At 50.9% G+C, this 20,000-nt stretch overlaps 1 protein-coding gene across 1 annotated transcript in view; it reads right to left on the bottom strand.

Moving 5' to 3' along the window:
* The window catches only part of LOC115536003 (uncharacterized), a 75,590-nt gene that overhangs the window by 18,724 nt on the left and 36,866 nt on the right, over positions 1 to 20,000 (bottom strand). The window contains exons 3-6 of the mRNA XM_030347660.1: positions 19,326 to 19,463; positions 15,944 to 16,210; positions 7,629 to 7,816; positions 3,137 to 3,274 (exon numbers count right to left, since the gene is read on the bottom strand). Of these exons, the coding sequence (XP_030203520.1) occupies positions 3,137 to 3,274; positions 7,629 to 7,816; positions 15,944 to 16,210; positions 19,326 to 19,463 (731 nt within the window). The remainder of the gene's footprint in view (positions 1 to 3,136; positions 3,275 to 7,628; positions 7,817 to 15,943; positions 16,211 to 19,325; positions 19,464 to 20,000) is intronic.

Raw genomic sequence — 20,000 nt, 5'->3', positions numbered from 1 at the left:
TTCTCCGACAACAAATCTTTACCAAATCAAGACACTTCTATCTTCAATAATCTGAAAACAGAATTTTGATTACCTTTATACTGTTTTCACAAATTGTAATCCCAGTTTAAGTTCCATATCGGCTCGTTTTAAGTTGGTCTCATTGATATAGGCTGAGGTTAGAGTGCGGATGCGCAGGCAGCGTTGGCAGATTGGACAGCTTTTCTCGCTCGATTGGACTACTTTTTATCCCGTTCAGGCAACGTTGCCAGATTGGGAGATTTTCCCCCCTATTGGACAACTTTTAATAACGTTAGGCTGGAAAAATTAGTACACGACGAGTAGATACAATTCCGGCTATTTCAGATTCTTCAGTTCAATTCCTTATACATTTCTGCAGTTTTAGCATTGCTTTCCCGCTTGCATTCAGCTGTCAATTTATGTGTTTGCTACCATTTAAATTTGTCTAAATGGTGTGCATGTCTGCATTGTTTACTCCATTTAGACTTTTGAACTCTGTTAAAATCCCTTCTCTTGATGTAAGCCATTTAACGTTTCTTCATGTCTTAATCTTTGTGGCTTTATTAAAAGATATTTTAAACCTGACTTTGTACTACAGGACTCACTGCATTTTCTGCAGGAAATGCATTTTCTAGTTTCTTTAGTTCCACTCATCATGTTGTTATTGTTTTCGATCAGCGGTCATTGAGGTTACGGTGCCATGCCGTAATTCCGACGCCTCATTGTTCCGACGTCTCAATATTCCGAAATACTTCCCATTAGATCGACATGTCACTATTCCGACGGTTCAATGTTCCGAAAACGAAACCCATTGGTCCGAAGGTCCGTTAGTCCGACTTTTCGAAAAGGAGGCGCATTAGGCCGACGGTTCAATATGCCGAATAGGAAAAATAGTTTTATACCTCGCTCGCTCCCTCTCCCTCTCTCTCTCAATCTCACTCTCACTCTCTCTCTGTCTCCAAAATACAACCTAGGCCTACATATCACGTTCACGATGAATTTTGGAGGGCAAAAAGACAACGCTTCACTTCATTTCGACACGGTGTTGCAGCACCATGGACAGAGAGCGGAGGTCTAATTCTCAACACGGGCACGAACACACACACACACACACACACACACACACACACACACACACACACACACACACACACACACACACACACACACACACACACACACACACACACACACACACACACACACACACACAGAGTGAGAGAGAGAGGGAGCGAGCGAGGTATAAAACTCTTTTTCCTATTCGGCATATTGAACCGTCGGCCTAATGCGCCTCCTTTTTGAAAAGTCTGTGTGCCCTGGGTGTTGTGTGTTACAGGTGTGTGTGTGTGTGTGTCTGTGTGTGCCCTGGGGGTTGTGTGTTACAGGTGTGTGTGTTTGTGTGTGTGTCTGTGTGTGCCCTGGGTGTTGTGTGTTACAGGTGTGTGTGTGTGTGTGTGTGTGTGTGTGTGTCTGTGAGTGCCCTGGGTGTTGTGTGTTACAGGTGTGTGTGTGTGTGTGTGTGTGTGTGCCCTGGGTGTTGTGTGTTACAGGTGTGTGTGTGTGTGTGTGTGTCTGTGTGTGCCCTGGGTGTTGTGTGTTACAGGTGTGTGTGTGTGTGTGTGTGTGTGTGTGTGTGTGTGTGTGTGTGTGTGTGTGCCCTGGGTGTTGTGTGTTACAGGTGTGTGTGTGTGTGTGTGTGTGTCTGTGTGTTGTGTGTTACAGGTGTGTGTGTGTGTGTGTGTGTGTGTGTGCCCTGGGTGTTGTGTGTTACAGGTGTGTGTGTGTGTGTGTGTGTGTGTGTGTGTGTGTGTGTGTGTGTGTGTGTGTGTGTGTGTGTGTGTCTGTGTGTGCCCTGGGTGTTGTGTGTTACAGGTGTGTGTGTGTGTGTGTGTGTGTGTGTGTGTGTGCCCTTTGTGTTGTGTGTTACAGGTGTGTGTGTCTGTGTGTGCCCTGTGTGTTGTGTGTTACAGGTGTGTGTGTGCCCTGTGTGTTGTGTGTTACAGGTGTGTGTGTGTGTGTGTGTGTTCCCTGGGTGTTGTGTGTTACAGGTGTGTGTGTGTGTGCCCTTTGTGTTGTGTGTTAAAGGTGTGTGTGTGCCCTGTGTGTTGTGTGTTACAGGTGTGTGTGTGTGTGTGCCCTGTCTATCTTGTGCTACAGGTGTGTGTGTCTGTGTGGGCCCTGTGTGTTGTGTGTTACAGGTGTGTGTGTGTGTGTGTGTGCCCTGTGTGTTGTGTGTTACAGGTGTGTGTGTGCCCTGTGTGTTGTGTGTTACAGGTGTGTGTGTGTGTGTGTGTTCCCTGGGTGTTGTGTGTTACAGGTGTGTGTGTGCCCTGTGTGTTGTGTGTTACAGGTGTGTGTGTGTGTGTGCCCTGTCTATCTTGTGTTACAGGTGTGTGTGTGTGTGGGCCCTGTGTGTTGTGTGTTACAGGTGTGTGTGTGCCCTGTGTGTTGTGTGTTACAGGTGTGTGTGTGTGTGCCCTGTCTATCTTGTGCTACAGGTGTGTGTCTGTGTGGGCCCCCCTTGCTGGGACCATAGGCATCGAGGTCGCTGGGGACGCTGAGGACCAGTACTTCCCACTTTGTTTATGTTAGTCATGTCGTGTCACATTGTCAACATTGGGTACACGGAGCAGAACATAGTGGGTCATATGTCCAACGCTCTCTGCATTAAAGGTGTCATACATCACCGTTGTTTGGATGTATTTCATTCATTAGTAAGCTACATGGGAGCCAGCTTTCAGAACAAAAAAAACGATAACTGCAATTGGTTGTCACACGGGAAAAAAGCTAGCCAATGGGGAGCCACGCTGACTTATCGTCATAACAACCGTTGCGTAGCTCCTCCTCCTGACCGCCGGTTAATGTTAGGGTTAAGGTGAGGCTTAAAGGTAAAGGTAAGGGGTACAGACCTGATGCGGTCGGGGACGCTGTGCGTCTGGTTAGGGTTAAGGTAAGGGTTAAGGTAAGGGTTAAGGGTTAAGGTAAGGGTTAAGGGTTAAGGTAAGGGTTAAGGGTTCAGGTAAGGGGTACAGACCTGATGCGGTCGGGGACGCTGTGCGTCTGGTTAGGGTTAAGGTAAGGGTTAAGGTGAGGGTTAAGGGTTAAGGTAAGGGTTAAGGGTTAAGGTAAGGGGTACCTGATGCGGTCGGGGACCCTGTGCGTCTGGTTGCCGTCCGTCTGGCAGTTGCCGGCGTGCATCCGGCTGCCGGCGCCTTGGTCCCTACGGAGCGCCATGGCACCGTGGGCCAGCACCGACACGCCCTTAGCGATCCTCCTGGAGAGAGGGGCGAGAGACTACCGTCAGGCTGGAGAGAGAGAGGCGAAAGACTACCGTCAGACTGGAGAGAGAGGGGCGAGAGACTACCGTCAGACTGGAGAGAGAGGGGCAAGAGACTACCGTCAGACTGGAGAGAGAGGGGCGAGAGACTACCGTCAGACTGGAGAGAGAGGGGCGAGACACACACCGTCAGACTGGAGAGAGAGGGGCGAGAGACTACACCTCAAACTGAAGAGAGAGGGGCGAGAGACTACACCTCAAACTGAAGAGAGAGGGGCGAGAGACTACACCTCAGACTGGAGAGAGAGGGGTGAGAGACTACACCTCAAACTGAAGAGAGAGGGGCGAGAGACTACCGTCAGACTGGAGAGAGAGGGGCGAGAGAATACCGTCAGACTGGAGAGAGAGGGGCGAGAGACTACCGTCAGACTGGAGAGAGAGGGGCGAGAGACTACCGTCAGACTGGAGAGAGAGGGGCGAGAGACTACACCTCAGACTGGAGAGAGAGGGGCGAGAGACTACACCTCAAACTGAAGAGAGAGGGGCGAGAGACTACCGTCAGACAGGAGAGAGAGGGTCGAGAGACTACCGTCAGACTGGAGAGAGAGGGGCGAGAGACTACCGTCAGACTGGAGAGAGAGGGGCGAGAGACTACCGTCAGACTGGAGAGAGAGGGGCGAGAGACTACCGTCAGACTGGAGAGAGAGGGGCGAGAGACTACCGTCAGACTGGAGAGAGAGGGGCGAGATACCGCCGACATCCAGAACTACAGACCGGTATCTCTTCTTTCATTCCTGTCTAAAACACTGGAACGTGCCGTTGCTAACCAACTGTCCTCTTATCTCTCATCTAACAACCTCCTTGACCCGCACCAGTCAGGATTCAAGAAGGCACACTCCACCGAGACGGCTCTCCTCGCGGTGACTGAGTCCCTCCGTGCTGCCAGAGCCTCGTCCCTCTCATCGGTTCTCATTCTCCTCGACCTGTCCGCAGCATTTGACACGGTGAACCACCAGATCCTTCTTGCCACTCTTGCCAAACTTGGCATCGCTGAATCTGCTCTTTCCTGGTTCACATCCTACCTGACGAACCGCACCTATCAAGTGACATGGAATGGCTCCTTGTCCAAACCTTGCACACTTGAAACTGGTGTCCCTCAGGGCTCTGTACTGGGGCCTCTTCTGTTCTCCCTCTATACCAGATCTCTGGGCTCGGTAATTGCATCACACGACTTTTCCTATCACTGCTATGCTGACGACACTCAGCTATTTCTTTCTTTCCCCTCATCTGATAAAACCCTGATTGCAACACGCATATCGGAATGTCTGGCGGACGTCAGCACCTGGACAACTGCCCATCACCTGAGGCTTAACCTCAACAAAACCGAGCTCCTCCTAATCCCAGGGAAAGATTGCCCACACATGGATTTACTGGTCACCGTCGAGAACATCACTGTATCTCCCTCTCCAACTGCCAGAAACCTCGGTGTGGTATTGGACAATCAGTTATCCTGCACTGCAAACATCACTGCGGTCGCCCGATCCTGCAGATTTGCACTTTACAACATCCGCAGAATCCGGCCCTTCCTCACAAGGGAAGCAGCTCAGCTTCTAGTCCAATCACTGGTCATCTCCCGCCTCGACTAATGTAACTCACTCCTGGCTGGACTTCCTGCCTCTGCGATTAAACCTTTGCAGCGCATCCAGAATGCGGCAGCGCGCCTCGTCTTCAACCTACCGAAGTTCTCCCATGTGACCCCCCTCTTCCGGGACCTCCACTGGCTCCCTGTAGTAGCTCGCATCAAATTTAAGACGATGGTACTGGCATACAAGGCAGTCGATGGAACTGCTCCTGCCTACCTCCAAGTATTGCTAAAGCCACACACCCCAGCTCGATCCCTCCGCTCAACTACCTCAGCTGGACGTCTGGAACCTCCATCGCTAAGAGCTAGCAAAGGCCGTTCAGCAAAGTCACAACTTTTCTCGGTTTTGGGACCTCAGTGGTGGAATGAGCTCCCTGCCGCTCTCAGGACCGCTGAATCGCTCACTATCTTCCGAAAAAGACTCAAGACTCACCTGTTCAGAGTCCACCTCGACACTGCATAGCCACCCCCCCCCCCTTCTGGCCACCATTGTATTGTATTGTATTGCATTGTATTGTATTGCACTGTATTGTATTAGAGCACTTAACTGTGTAGCAACTGCTGCTATCATGGCTGTAACACGGGAATTGATTAGCCTAGCGATTGTGGTACTTGCACTTGGTTCTATGAACATCCTTTCTGTACCGACAGCGATATATTGATGCACTTCTTATGACAAATGTACTTATTGTAAGTCGCTTTGGATAAAAGCGTCTGCTAAATGCCCTAAATGTAAATGCAAATGTAAATGAGACTACCATCAGACTGGAGAGAGAGGGGCGAGAGACTACCGTCAGACTGGAGAGAGAGGGGCGAGAGACTACCGTCAGACTGGAGAGAGAGGGGCGAGAGACTACAAGTCGTACATTAGAGGGAGCAGGGGCGTTTCTAGGTTTCATAATCATCCGGGGCTTAGCCCAGAAAGAAAAGGAAAATTGAATGCACATTAAAGCATACAAAAAACGGATGCTTTATAGTGGAGGCAAATGTTTTCATAAAGCTTTACCTAAATAAACAAAACACACAGTTTATCATGGCCTTAAATAGCTACCTGACTGCTGCGCTGCTTACCCACAAACATCGAAAGTCCCAGTCAAGTTATTTTAGAGTAAAATGAATACAAGCGAGACAGAGCTTAAATATATATATATATATATATATATATATATATATATATATATATATATATATATATATATTAGTGGTGGGCATAGATAATTTTTTTTAATCTAGATTAATTCCAACATTAATCTAGATTAAAATGGCAAACGGCAAAAAATCTGTTTGTTTACCTTGACAGCGGTCAATTATACTGGGCAATGGTGATTTATCAAATATAAATCACCGCCGGAAGTTGTGAAGTGCCCATGCAAGTGAACGGAGCATAAACAAAAATAATTGACAGCTGAACGTTGGGAAGGCCCATGCAAGTGAATGGAGCAGTCTACAGCATTGAGAAGAGCTGTGTAATAATCCATAATAATGTAAGGTTTACAAGTTAAATATTTGAAAGTTGTAGAATAAATTAATATAATTTATATTGGAGTTAATTTGCTAGAAAAGTACTTACAATTTTTAGTCAGTTAATCATTTACATATTTGTGGTACACAATTATTACATATTTACATGTTTACATATTTAACACAGTCAGGATATTCTGTTGAATCTGCCTCTCTGATTCCCTCACGTTTACCTCAGTCTAAATTCTAGCTTCTGATTGGTTAGTTCAGTCACGTGATGGGTCTGAACAAGGACGTGTTTGAAAATAGATTAACGGCGATATTTTTAGGGGGGGGATAGGATAGGTTAATTCAATTGAGGTGGTAACAGGTTATGTTTTTAAACTGACTACCATCAGTGACTAGAAACATTTCATCACTTCCAATATACGATAAATATTTTAAAAGAAATATTTTTATTTTTTCACAGATTATATTCGGGGCTATTTAAATAATATCCAGGGCTTTAGCCCCGAATAAAACAGCCTAGTGACGCCAATGTTAGAGGGAGGGGCGAGAGAGTATACCTCTCCCCCATCCTCCCCCTCCCCCTCTAAAACTCCCCCTCTCTCAGCTCCTCCCCCTCTCTCCCTCCCTCTCTGACGCTCCTCCTCTCTCCCCTCCTCCCCCTCCCTTTCTAACAATCCCCCTCTCTTCGCTCCTCCCCTCTCACCCCTCCTCCCCCCCTCTCCCCCTCCCTCTCTAACGCTCCCCCTCTCTCCCCTCCTCCCCCTCCCTTTCTAAAAATCCCCCTCTCTCTGCTCCTCCCCTCTCACCCCTCCTCCTCCCCCTCCCTCTCTAACGCTCCACCTCTCTCCCCTCCACCCCTCTCTCCCCCCTCCTCCAGGTTCTTCTCTAAAACTCCCACTCCCTCAGATACAGATCCAGGTAAAGTAACTACAGTAATTAACCTAAGTAGCCAAGTAAAGTAACAAACTAAAGTAACTAAGTAAAGTAACTATCTAAGGTAACTTAGTAAAGTGATGAACTAAAGCAACTAAGTAAAGTAACGAACTAAAGTAACTAAGTATAGTAACTATCTAAAGTTATGAAGTAAAGTAACAAACTAAAGTAACTAAGTAAAGTAACTAAGCAAAGTAATGCACTAAAGTAACAAACTAAAGTAACTAAGTAAAGTAACTAAATGAAGTAACCAACTAAAGTAACTAACTAAATTAACTAAGTAAAGTAACTAAGTAACTGGGATACCTGCGGGGCTCGTCCCTCCAACCCTGCGGCCGGATGGCGAACAGGGCCTTGGGCAGGCCCTCCAGGCCCAGGCCGGACAGGGCTGGGCCCACCGCGAACCACATGTGGCTGGGCCCCGCCTGACCCGCTGCCCAGGCTGCACGGAACACCTGCTCGGCCTCCTCCTGGGAACAGTACAGGAGACGCACCTGAAGGGGGAGGGAGGGGGAGGAGGGGGGAGAGAGAGAGAGAGAGAGAGAGAGAGGGGGGGGAGAGGGAGGGAGGGAGAGAGAAAGAGAGAGAGAGAGAGAGAGAGAGAGAGAGAGAGAGAGAGAGAGAGAGAGAGAGAGAGAGAGAGAGAGAGAGAGAGAGAGAGAGAGAGAGAGAGAGAGAGAGAGAGAGGTAGAGACAGAGAGGTAGAGTGAGCGAGGGGGGGAGAGAAAGAGAGGGGGGGGAGAGAGAGAAAGAGAGACAGAGAGAGAGAGAGAGAGAGAGAGAGAGAGAGAGAGAGAGAGAGAGAGAGAGAGAGAGAGAGAGAGAGAGAGAGGTAGAGAGAGAGAGGTAGAGAGAGAGAGGGGGGAGAGGAGAGAGGGGAGAGAGAGAAGAGAGAGGAGAGAGAGAGAGAGAGAGGAGAGAGAGAGAGAGAGGGAGAGAGAGAGAGAGAGAGAGAGAGAGAGAGGTAGAGAGAGAGAGGTAGAGAGAGAGAGGTAGAGAGAGAGAGGTAGAGAGAGAGAGGTAGAGAGAGCGAGGGGGGGAGAGGGAGAGAGGGGGAGAGAGAGAGAGGGATGGAGGAGAGAGAGGTTGAGGGGGGAGAGAATGTGCAGAGGTGTATGAGCAGGAGAGAGGGAGTAGATCAGGGAGGAGGCGGAGGGTCAGAGGGAGGGAGGGGGAGGAGGGGGGAGAGGAGTAACACATGTTAAACTGCAGTCTCAAACATCACGGCCCCGATCGCCCCCTCCCCCCCAGAGCCAGAGAGGAGAGGCTGCTTCATTTATTATAAACTATGAGACAGAGAGACCCACGGTAGATGGAGAGACAGACAGACGGCAGACAGACAGACAGACAGACAGACGGGCAGACGGGCAGACGGGCAGACGGGCAGACGGGCAGACGGGCAGACAGACAGACAGACAGACAGACAGACAGATAGACGGACAGATAGACGGGCAGACAGACAGACAGACAGACAGACAGACGGACAGAAAGACAGACAGACAGACAGAGAGGTATGTTGAATAGTGCGACAAAGAGAGTGTGGAGAGTGTGACAGAGCATCAAAGCTTCAGATTATTATTATTAAGAGATGAGGGGATCGAATGAAGAGAGCAAGAGAACAAGAGGGAGAGAGAGGGAGGGAGAGAGACAGGAACATAGAGGGAGAGAGAGAGGGAGGGAGGGAGACAAGGACATAGAGGGAGAGAGAGAAGGAGGGACAGAGACAGGAACAGAGAGAGAGAGAGAGAAAGAGAAAGAGAAAGAGAGCACCTAAAGAAGCAGCCCACCGCTCTTAAAACACTTCACACACACACACACACACACACACACAAACACATACGCTGTACAGACGCACAAACACAGGTACAGACGCACAAACACAGACACAGACACACACGCTGTACAGATGTACAAACACAGACACACACACACACATGCACACACACACACACACACACACAAACGCTGTACAGACGCACAAACACAGAGACACTCACACACACACACGCTGTACAGTCACCCACACACACACAAAGTTACACTCTGCTGCATGCACATAAACAATAACACAGTTCCACACACACACAGCCCTCGTACAGGAACCGTTGTTTAGGATGGCAACATGCTGGCTGTTAGCTTAGCACAGCCAGAGTTTAGAGCGCTAACAGACCGGGTCGATCCCCCTGAGCCCATTGGACAAACAGCTGCTGTGTCGCCCTTTCCTATTGGATGAATCCGTGGCGGACGGCTGCGCATCCTGCAGGGAGGAAGCGCCCAACGCAGGGACCCCGATCTCTGCCCTCAAACCTCGGACGACACCCCCCACCGTGACCCCCCGCCCGTAGAGCGCCGCATCGGGCGTCAGACCGTGACCCCACCCCTAGAGCGCTACATCGGGTGTCACACCGTGACCCCCCGCCCGTAGAGCGCCACATCGGGCGTCAGACCGTGACCCCACCCGTAGAGCGCCACATCGGGTGTCACACCGTGACCCCACCCCTAGAGCGCCACATCGGGCGTCAGACCGTGACCCCACCCCTAGAGCACTACATCGGGGGTCACACTGTGACCCCACCCCTAGAGCACTACATCGGCGGTCACACCGTGACCCCACCCGTAGAGCGCCACATCGGGGGTCACACCGTGACCCCCCGCCCGTAGAGCACTACATCGGCGGTCACACCGTGACCCCACCCCTAGAGCACTACATCGGGGGTCACACCGTGACCCCCGATGTGGCGCCCACACCGTGTCTGTGGGAGACAGATGTGGCGCCCACACCGTGACCCCCGATGTGGCGCCCACACCGTGACCCCCGATGTAGCGCTGCCCGCTGCCCTCAGGGAAAGGTTAGCATCAGAACACGCCCCTCAAGGTTCATTAACAGTTTCTATCACAAAGCAGTCACCATACTCAACTATGACTCAACTAGTCCTGACAGCATTAACTATCCCCTAGTCCTGACAGCATTAACTATCCCCTAGTCCTGACAGCATTAACTAGTCCCCTAGTCCTGACAGCATTAACTAGTCCCCTAGTCCTGACAGCATTAACTAGTCCACTGGTCCAGACAGCATTAACTATCCCCTAGTCCTGACAGCATTAACCAGTCCCCTAGTCCTGACAGCATTAACTAGTCCACTGGTCCTGACAACATTAACTAGTCCACTAGTCCTGACAACATTAACTAGTCCACTGGTCCTGATAGCATTAACTAGTCCACTGGTCCTGACAGCATTAACCAGTCCACTGGTCCTGACAACATTAACTAGTCCACTAGTCCTGACAGCATTAACTAGTCCCCTAGTCCTGACAGCATTAACTAGTCCACTGGTCCTGACAGCATTAACTAGTCCCCTAGTCCTGACAGCATTAACTAGTCCACTGGTCCTGACAGCATTAACTAGTCCACTGGTCCTGACAGCATTAACTAGTCCACTGGTCCTGACAGCATTAACCAGTCCACTGGTCCTGACAGCATTAACTAGTCCACTGGTCCTGACAGCATTAACTAGTCCACTAGTCCTGACAGCATTAACTAGTCCCCTAGTCCTGACAGCATTAACTAGTCCACTAGTCCTGACAACATTAACTAGTCCACTGGTCCTGACAGCATTAACTAGTCCACTGTTCCGGACAGCATTAACTATCCCCTAGTCCTGACAGCATTAACTAGTCCACTGGTCCTGACAACATTAACTAGTCCACTGGTCCTGACAGCATTAACTAGTCCACTGGTCCTGACAGCATTAACTAGTCCACTGGTCCTGACAGCATTAACTAGTCCTGACAGCATTAACTAGTCCACTAGTCTTGACAGCATTAACCAGTCCACTGGTCCTGACATCATTAACTAGTCCACTAGTCCTGACAGCATTAACTAGTCCTGACAGCATTAACTAGTCCCCTAGTCCTGACAGCGTTAACTAGTCCACTGGTCCTGATAGCATTAACTAGTCCACTGGTCATGACAGCATTCACTAGTCCTGACAGCATTAACTAGTCCTGACAGCATTAACTAGTCCACTGGTCCTGACAGCATTAACTAGTCCCCTAGTCCTGACAGCATTAACTAGTCCACTGGTCCTGACAGCAATAACTAGTCCTGACAGCATTAACCAGTCCACTGGTCCTGACAGCATTAACTAGTCCCCTAGTCCTGACAGCATTAACTAGTCCACTGGTCCTGACAGCATTAACTAGTCCACTAGTCCTGACAGCACTAACTAGTCCACTGGTCCTGACAGCATTAACTAGTCCACTGGTCCTGACAGCATTAACCAGTCCACTGGTCCTGACAGCATTAACTAGTCCTGACAGCATTAACTAGTCCACTGGTCCTGACAGCATTAACCAGTCCACTGGTCCTGACAGCATTAACTTGTCCACTAGTCCTGACAGCATTAACCAGTCCACTGGTCCTGACAGCATTAACTAGTCCCCTAGTCCTGACAGCACTAATAAGGCATAACATGGCACCAGTATGTGAGTGCATTGAATTTCGTGTTATTCCTGTTTAAATAAATAAATCTAATCTAGTCTAACCGTGACCCCGGCCGTAGCGCGCTACATCGGGACAAGTGGCGCGGTAGTTAGCGGCGGCAGGCTTTGAACTGAGAGTGAAGGGCCAATCATAGCAGGCCTTTGTGAGAGGAGAACGCTTAGAGGGGATGGAGGCTAATTATCCCGCTAGCAAGAGCAGCATGGAGGGGTGAGGAGGGGGGAGGAGGAGGATGAATGGGTGAGGAGGGCTATGTGTTTTAATATTTCTACTCTATTAAATATGAATGAGTGTTGCATCAAGGAGAGAGAGAGAGAGAGAGAGAGAGAGAGAGAGAGAGAGAGAGAGAGAGAGAGAGAGGAGAAACAGAGAAAAGAGAGAGAGAGAGAGAGAGAGAGAGAGAGAGAGAGAGAGAGAGAGAGAGAGAGAGAGAGGAGAAACAGAGAAAAGAGAGAGAGAGAGAGAGAGAGAGAGAGAGAGAGAGAGAGAGAGAGAGAGAGAGAGAGAGAGAGAGAGAGAGAGAGAGAGAGACAGAGACAGAGACAGAGAGAGAGAGAGAGAGAGAGAGAGAGAGAGAGAGAGAGAGAGAGAGAGAGACAGAGACAGAGACAGAGACAGAGACACAGAGAGAGAGAGAGAGAGAAGAAACAGAGAAAAGAGAGAGACAGAGAGAGAGAGAGAGAGAGAGAGAGATGAATGGAGGAGCAGTACCGTTCACCCTCTCTACGTCAGACTGCAGGGGCTGAATTTAATCAATGTTTCAAATATCAAGAATGACAAACTCAGTGTGTGTGTGTGTGTGTGTGTGTGTGTGTGTGTGTGTGTGTGTGTGTGCGTGCGTGCGTGCGTGCGTGCGTGTTCACTGCTATACGACCTTGTAATAAATCATAGCTTTCTGATCTCCAGGGAACAGAAAACAGCTCACCCTGCAAGCTCCAACGGCAATCACTGCTAGCTCCATACACCAGCCCTGCTAGCTCAGAGGCTAACCCTGCTAGCTCCATACACCAGCCCTGCTAGCTCAGAGGCTAACCCTGCTAGCTCCATACACCAGCCCTGCTAGCTCAGAGGCTAACCCTGCTAGCTCCATACACCAGCCCTGCAAGCTCAGAGGCTAACCCTGCTAGCTCCATACACCAGCCCTGCTAGCTCAGAGGCTAACCCAGCTAGCTCCATACACCGGCGCTGCTAGCTCAAAGGCTAACCCTGCTAGGTCCATACACCAGCCCTGTTAGCTCAGAGGCTAACCCTGCTAGCTCCATACACCAGCCCGGTTGGCTCAGAGGCTAACCCTGCTAGCTCCATACACCAGCCCTGCTAGCTCAGAGGCTAACCCTGCTAGCTCCATACACCAGCCCTGTTAGCTCAGAGGCTAACCCTGCTAGCTCCATACACCAGCCCCGTTGGCTCAGAGGCTATCCCTGCTAGCTTGGATCCTAACATGGTTCAACACATGAGACGAACACCTGGACAACCTCGCTGCAGGAGCCTCCAGGGGGAGGAGGAGTAGATGGAGGAGGAGGAGGAGAAGGAGCTGGAGGAGAGAGAGGAGGAGGAGGAGAGGAGGAGGAGGGGAGAGGAGGAGAGAGAGGAGGAGAGAGGAGGAGGAGGAGGAGAGGGAGGAGGAGGAGGAGAGGAGGAGGAGGGGAGAGGAGGAGAGAGAGGAGGAGGAGGAGGAGAGGGAGGAGATGAGGAGGAGGAGGAGAGGAGGAGGAGGCGGGGGAGGAGAGGAGGAGGAGGAGGAGGAGGAGGAGGAGGAGCAGAGGGAGGAGCAGATGGAGGAGCAGCCACGTTGTTCCACCACCTCCCAGATAACCCTTGATGACTTAATGAGTTAAGCTGCACTTGACTCTTACAGCCTGTGCGAGTTTCTGTCTGAAGCACAGGTTGGCATTTAGCCCCTAATGCAATTAATCGGCTGATCGTCGCCTGAATGATCTAATTAATTACTCAAACGAGTGACATTTTTAATCGCAGAAACAAACAATACAGTAACCTCATTAAAACAAGCCAACACCATTGATCAACGCCAGTGTGTGTGTTTGTAAATGGTAAATGGACTGCATTCATGCTGCACTTTTCTAACCCGTATTGCCTCACATTTACCAATTCATGCACACATTCACACGCAGCCAGCTCATCAGGAGCAGTCAGGGTGAGGCGTCTCGCCCAGGGACACCTCGACACTCAGCTAGGAGGAGCCGGGGATCCAATCAGCAACATTCAGGTTACCAGTCAGCCCAGAGATCACAGAAACATGAACTCTCACTCACACTGTAACCAGACACACATGGGGGCATGGGGCTCAGGAGGTGCAGCGCGGACTTGAGCAAGACGCCGTGGAACAACAGAGCGCAGAGCCTCTGGGAGGTCCACTCTCCCCCTCCTCCCCTCCTCCTCCCCCTCTCTCCTCTCCTCCTCCTCCTCTCTCCTCCTCCTCACCCCTCTCTCCTCCTCCTCCTCCTCTCTCCTCCTCCTCTCTCTACTGACTCCTGCTCCTCCTCTCCCCTCCCCCTCTCTCCTCTCTTCTCTCTACTGACTCCTGCTCCTGCTCTCTCTCCTCCTCCTCCCCTCCTCTTCTGTCTACTGACTCCTACTCCTGCTCTCCTCTCCTCCTCCTCTCTCCTACCTCCTGCTCTCCTCTCTCCTCTTCTCTTCCTCTCCTCCTCTCTCTACTGACTCCTGCTCTCTCTCTCCTCTCCTCCTCCTCTCTCTACTGACTCCTACTCCTCTCACCTCCCTCCTCCTCTCTATACTGACTCCTACTCCTCTCACCTCCTCTCCTCCTCTCTCTACTGACTCCTACTCCTGCTCTCTCTCTCCTTCCCTCCTCCCTCTCCTCCTACGTTGTGGTTCAGGCGATGCGACAAACTTGGTAAAATGCGTGTTTCTGTTGCTACGGGCGACCGAGTCATGATGAAGAGCAGCTGGCGGTGCTTAAGGGGGCAATGCTTAAAGCGGGCGGTGTTAAAGGGGGCGGTGCTTAAGGGGGCGGTGTTAAAGGGGGCGGTGCTTAAAGCGGGCAGTGTTAAAGGGGGCGGTGCTTAAAGGGGGTGTTGCTTAAGGTGGGCGTTGCTTGAACGGGGCGGTGTTAAAGGGGGCGGTGCTTAAAGCGGGCGGTGTTAAAGGGGGCGGTGTTTAAGGGGGCGGTGCTAAGGGGGCGGTGCTTAAAGCGGGCGGTGTTAAAGGGGGCGGTGCTTAAAGCGGGCGTTGTTAAAGGGGACGGTGCTTAAAGCGGGCGGTGTTAAAGGGGGCGGTGCTTAAAGCGGGCGGTGTTAAAGGGGGCGGTGTTAAAGGGGGCGGTGCTTAAAGCGGGCGGTGTTAAAGGGGGCGGTGTTAAAGCGGGCGTTGTTAAAGCGGGCGGTGTTAAAGGGGGCGGTGCTTAAAGCGGGCGGTGTTAAAGGGGGCGGTGTTTAAGGGGGCGGTGCTAAGGGGGCGGTGCTTAAAGCGGGCGGTGTTAAAGGGGGCAGTGCTTAAAGCGGGCGGTGTTAAAGGGGGCGGTGTTAAAGGGGGCGGTGCTTAAAGGGGGTGTTGCTTAAGGTGGGCGTTGCTTGAACGGGGCGGTGCTCAAAGGGGTCGGAGCTTGAAGAGGGCGGTGCTTAAAGTGGGCGGTGTTAAATGGGTCTGTGTTAAAGGGGGTGGGACCGGGAGGGGGTGGGACCGGGAGGAGGTGGGGTAAGGACCCCTTACACCTGGTGGTATAATAAGTCCCCTTTAAGACTCATTAGGGTGGGTTGAAATCACCGGAAGCCTCCCCTTCCTCCCCCCTCCCTCCCCCTCCCTCCCCCTCCTCCCAGTGAAGTGAGTCCATCAGCACGACTCAGCCGTCGTGTTGCTTCGGGCGCAGCACTTTACACGTTTCAGACGTTTAATATCAATCTGTTCTGTTCTCCACTCGTAAGTCACTGTGGGTAAGAGCTTCTGCTGACGCTGATAAAAGACGTAAAGCAGACCCCAGCTGACGGACAACACTACAAGGAACATCTAACCCCTCCCCACCCCCCCTAGGCCCCGCCCCTCACCTGGGCCTCGTTGTCCTTCAGCAGCCTCATGGTGCGCGCCGCGCCCCCTAAAGGCCCCGCCCCCTCTAGGCCCCGCCCCCCTAGGCCCCGCCCCTCACCTGGGCCTCGTTGTCCTTCAGCAGCCTCTTGGTGCGCGCCCCGCCCGGGTCGTCCGTCACGTTGAGGATGACCACGCTCTTCTTCTCCCAGCCGATGAAGGAGCCGTCCGTCAGCCCCTCCACCATGGCCAGGAAGTCCTCGTAACCGTGGTGACGCGTGGTGACCACCGAGAAGGAGGTCCAGTCGTACTCCTCCAGCACCTCGAAGATCACATCCAGCTGCATGGAGGTGGAGCAGGTGAACTGCAGATATATGGAACCGCTCTCCTAGGGGGAGGGGGAGGGGCAGAGGAGGAGCAGGAGGGGGAAGGAGGGGGGGGTAGAGGGACGGGGGGGAGGAGGAGGGGGAAGGAGGGGGGGGAAGGGGGAGGGGGTGGAGCAGGAGGGGGAAGGAGGGGGAGAGGGGGAGGGGGGGACGGGGACGGGGGGGAGGGGCGGGAGGTTGGAGGGGGAGAGGGGGAGGGGCAGGAGGGGGAAGAGGAGGAGGAGGGGGAGGAGGAGAGAGAGGAGGAGGAGGGAGAAGGAGGGGGAGGGAGGGGGGAGGGGAGGTAGGAATAGGTGGAGCAGGAGGGGGAAGGGGGAGGGAGGGGGAGGGAGAGGGAGAGGCGGCGTCGGGGAGTAGGGAGAGAAAGGAGGACTGGTAAGGATGGGAGAGAGGGAGAAATGCTCCTCAGCCTAGATCCGATCACCACCACCCGGAGGAGCAGCCCCCAGTCCACGCTCTTACTGTGAAACGCTGCCTGCTCCACGGTCCACGCTCTTACTGTGAAAAGCTACCTGCTCCACGGTCCACGCTCTTACTGTGAAACGCTGCCTGCTCCACGGTCCACGCTCTTACTGTGAAACGCTGCCTGCTCCACGGTCCACGCTCTTACTGTGAAACGCTGCCTGCTCCACGGTCCACGCTCTTACTGTGAAACGCTGCCTGCTCCACGGTCCACTCTCTTACTGTGAAACGCTACCTGCTCCACGGTCCACGCTCTTACTGTGAAACGCTGCCTGCTCCACGGTCCACGCTCTTACTGTGAAACGCTGCCTGCTCCACAGTCCACGCTCTTACTGTGAAACGCTGCTTGCTCCACAGTCCACGCTCTTACTGTGAAACGCTGCCTGCTCCACAGTCCACGCTCTTATTGTGAAACGCTACCTGCTCCACAGTCCACGCTCTTACTGTGAAACCCTACCTGCGTTCCAGTACACGCTCTTACTGTGAAACTCTACCTGCTCCACAGTCCACGCTCTTACTGTGAAACCCTACCTGCGTTCCAGAACACGCTCTTACTGTGAAACTCTACCTGCTCCACAGTCCACGCTCTTACTGTGAAACGCTACCTGCTCGATAGTACGCGCTCATACTGTGAAACGCTACCTGCGTTCCAGTACACGCTCTTACTGGGAACGCTACCTGCTCTATAGTACGCGCTCTTACTGTGAAACGCTACCAGCGTTCCAGTACACGCTCTTACTGTGAAACGCTACCTGCTCTTCAGTAAGCGCTCTTACTGTGAAACGCTACCTGCGCTCCAGTACACACTCTTACTGTGAAACGCTACCTGCTCTATAGTATGCACTCTTACTGTGAAACCCTACCAGCTCTACAGTACACACTCTTACTGTGAAAGGCTACCAGATCTACAGTACACACTCTTACTGTGAAACGCTACCTGCTCTCCAGTACGCGCACTTACTGTGAAACGCTACCTGCTCTACAGTAAGCGCTCTTACTGTGAAACGCTACCTGCGCTCCAGTACGCGCTCTTACTGTGAAACGCTACCTGCTCTCCAGTACGCGCTCTTATTGTGAAACGCTACCTGCTCTACAGTACGCGCTCATACTGTGAAACGCTACCTGCGTTCCAGTACGCGCTCTTAATGTGAAACGCTACCTGCGTTCCAGTACACGCTCTTACTGTGAAACGCTACCAGCTCTACAGTACACGCTCTTACTGTGAAACGCTACCTGCTCTCTAGTCCACGCTCTTACTGTGAAATGCTACCTGCTCTCAGAGCTGCCAAGCCTCGTTTATCTTCACACTTGACCGGATTGTTGTGCTCATGAATACATGATGTACTTCAAGATGTACTGCGAAATGTACTTCATGTGTACATAATGTATTTCATGATGAACTGCCTAATGTACTTCATGTGTCCATGATGTACTGCCTGATGCACTTCATGATGTACTGCCTAACGTACTTCATTGTTTATTGCCTAATGTACTTCATGGTGTACTACACGATGTACTGCCTAATGTACTTCATGTGTACATGATGTAGTTCATGATGTACTTCATGATGAACTGCCTATTGTACTTCATGTGTACATGATGTAGTTCATGATGTACTGCTAATGTACTTCATGAAGTACTTCATGATGTACTGCCTAATGCACTTAATGTCTACATGTACTTCATGGTGTACTGCCTGATGTACCATGTACTGTGTTTTATGAAGTAACGTATATACTGGATAGATGGAGACATGTAGTTTATGATGGGTTTATGTAGTACTCTATATTGCACTGTATATTTTACTAGGTAGAGTATTCAGTATTTTATTTTGTACTGTATATTGTACTTGGTAGAGTATGCAGTACTCTATATTGTACTAGGTACAGTATGTACCTCTCTAAATTGTACTGTATATTGTACTAGGTAGAGTATGCAGTACTCTGTATTGAACTAGGTACAGTATGCACCACTCTATATTTTACTGTATATCCTACTAGGTAGAGTATGCAGTACTCTATATTGTACTAGGTACAGTATGTACCACTCTATATTTTACTGTATATCCTACTAAGTAGAGTATGCAGTACTCTGTATTGTACTAGGTACAGTATGTACCACTCTATATTGTACTGTATATCCTACTAGGTAGAGTATGCAGTACTCTGTATTGTACTAGGTAGAGTATGTACCACTCTATATTGTACTGTATATCCTACTAGGTACTGTATATCCTACACGGATCGGCTAAGCTCAGGCGGTAGAGCAGTTGTCTTGTAACCGAAGGTTGCTAGTTCGATCCCTAGCTCCTCCTAGCTGAGTGTTGATGTGTACCTGAGCAAGACACTTAACCCCAACTGCTGACTCAACCCTACTGGTTGACTCTGCCGTCGTAGTGACAATGTGTGTATTAACCGATGTACGTCGCTTTGGATAAAAGCGTCTCCTAAATGCCGTAATAAATGCCGTAATAGGTAGAGTATGGAGTACTCTGCATTGTACTAGGTACAGTATGTCTATATTGTACTGTATATTGTATCGTGTGTACCCTTTTCTTTTGTTATGTTTTTGTATTATTATTCTATCATTATTGTCTTATTATTTTGTAGTAGTTTGATTGTGTCAATAGGAAGTAGACACGGGCGGCCATCTTACCTGGGACTCCCTCCCCAGGCTGGCCCCGCCCCCCACCGCTACCACGGGAACACCCGTCTGGGCGGAGACAAACTCCAGCAGGGGGGCCAGGGGGGCGCGGTTTGGGGGCGGCGGCCTCTCCTCCTCGAACACCAATCCCTGAAGAGGAAATGACAGGAAGGGTTCACGCACACGCACACACACACACACACACACACACACACACAGTTAAAGATGACCTGATATTATTACACACAACCTCATATTTAAAGATGAGCTCATAAAGTTAAATATCAAACTGCCTCAAACCGCCCTCAATCGCTCCTCAAACCAACAGAAGATCAGAGATGAACCTTCTGGTTCAACGGGGAGGAAGAAGCATGTTTGCGAGTGTCACCGATTTCTGATGTCTTCACAACGTCTTCAAAAGAGCAAATATGTCGGTATTTATAAATGCTCTCGTCACAATTGTCTGCTCCTTCCAAAACCCAATAAACAGAGTAAAATAACAACACAACAAAAACAAGGCTTCATTCCTAGTTCTGTGTGTCCCGTCCAGAACCCCCTAGACGTCCCTGTACACAGTACTCTATCTGCAGTGCTATGTACAATATGGCTAATGTACCATGAACTTCATCAGGTACCATATGATGGACGGTCACAGTGGTTTAGTGGTGCATGTCTTCAGTCCTGGTA

Source organism: Gadus morhua, chromosome 22 (genome assembly GCF_902167405.1).
Source record: "Gadus morhua chromosome 22, gadMor3.0, whole genome shotgun sequence".
Lineage (NCBI taxonomy): Eukaryota > Metazoa > Chordata > Actinopteri > Gadiformes > Gadidae > Gadus > Gadus morhua.
Note: the sequence above shows the minus strand (reverse complement) of the source record. Positions and strands in the feature narration are given on the sequence as shown.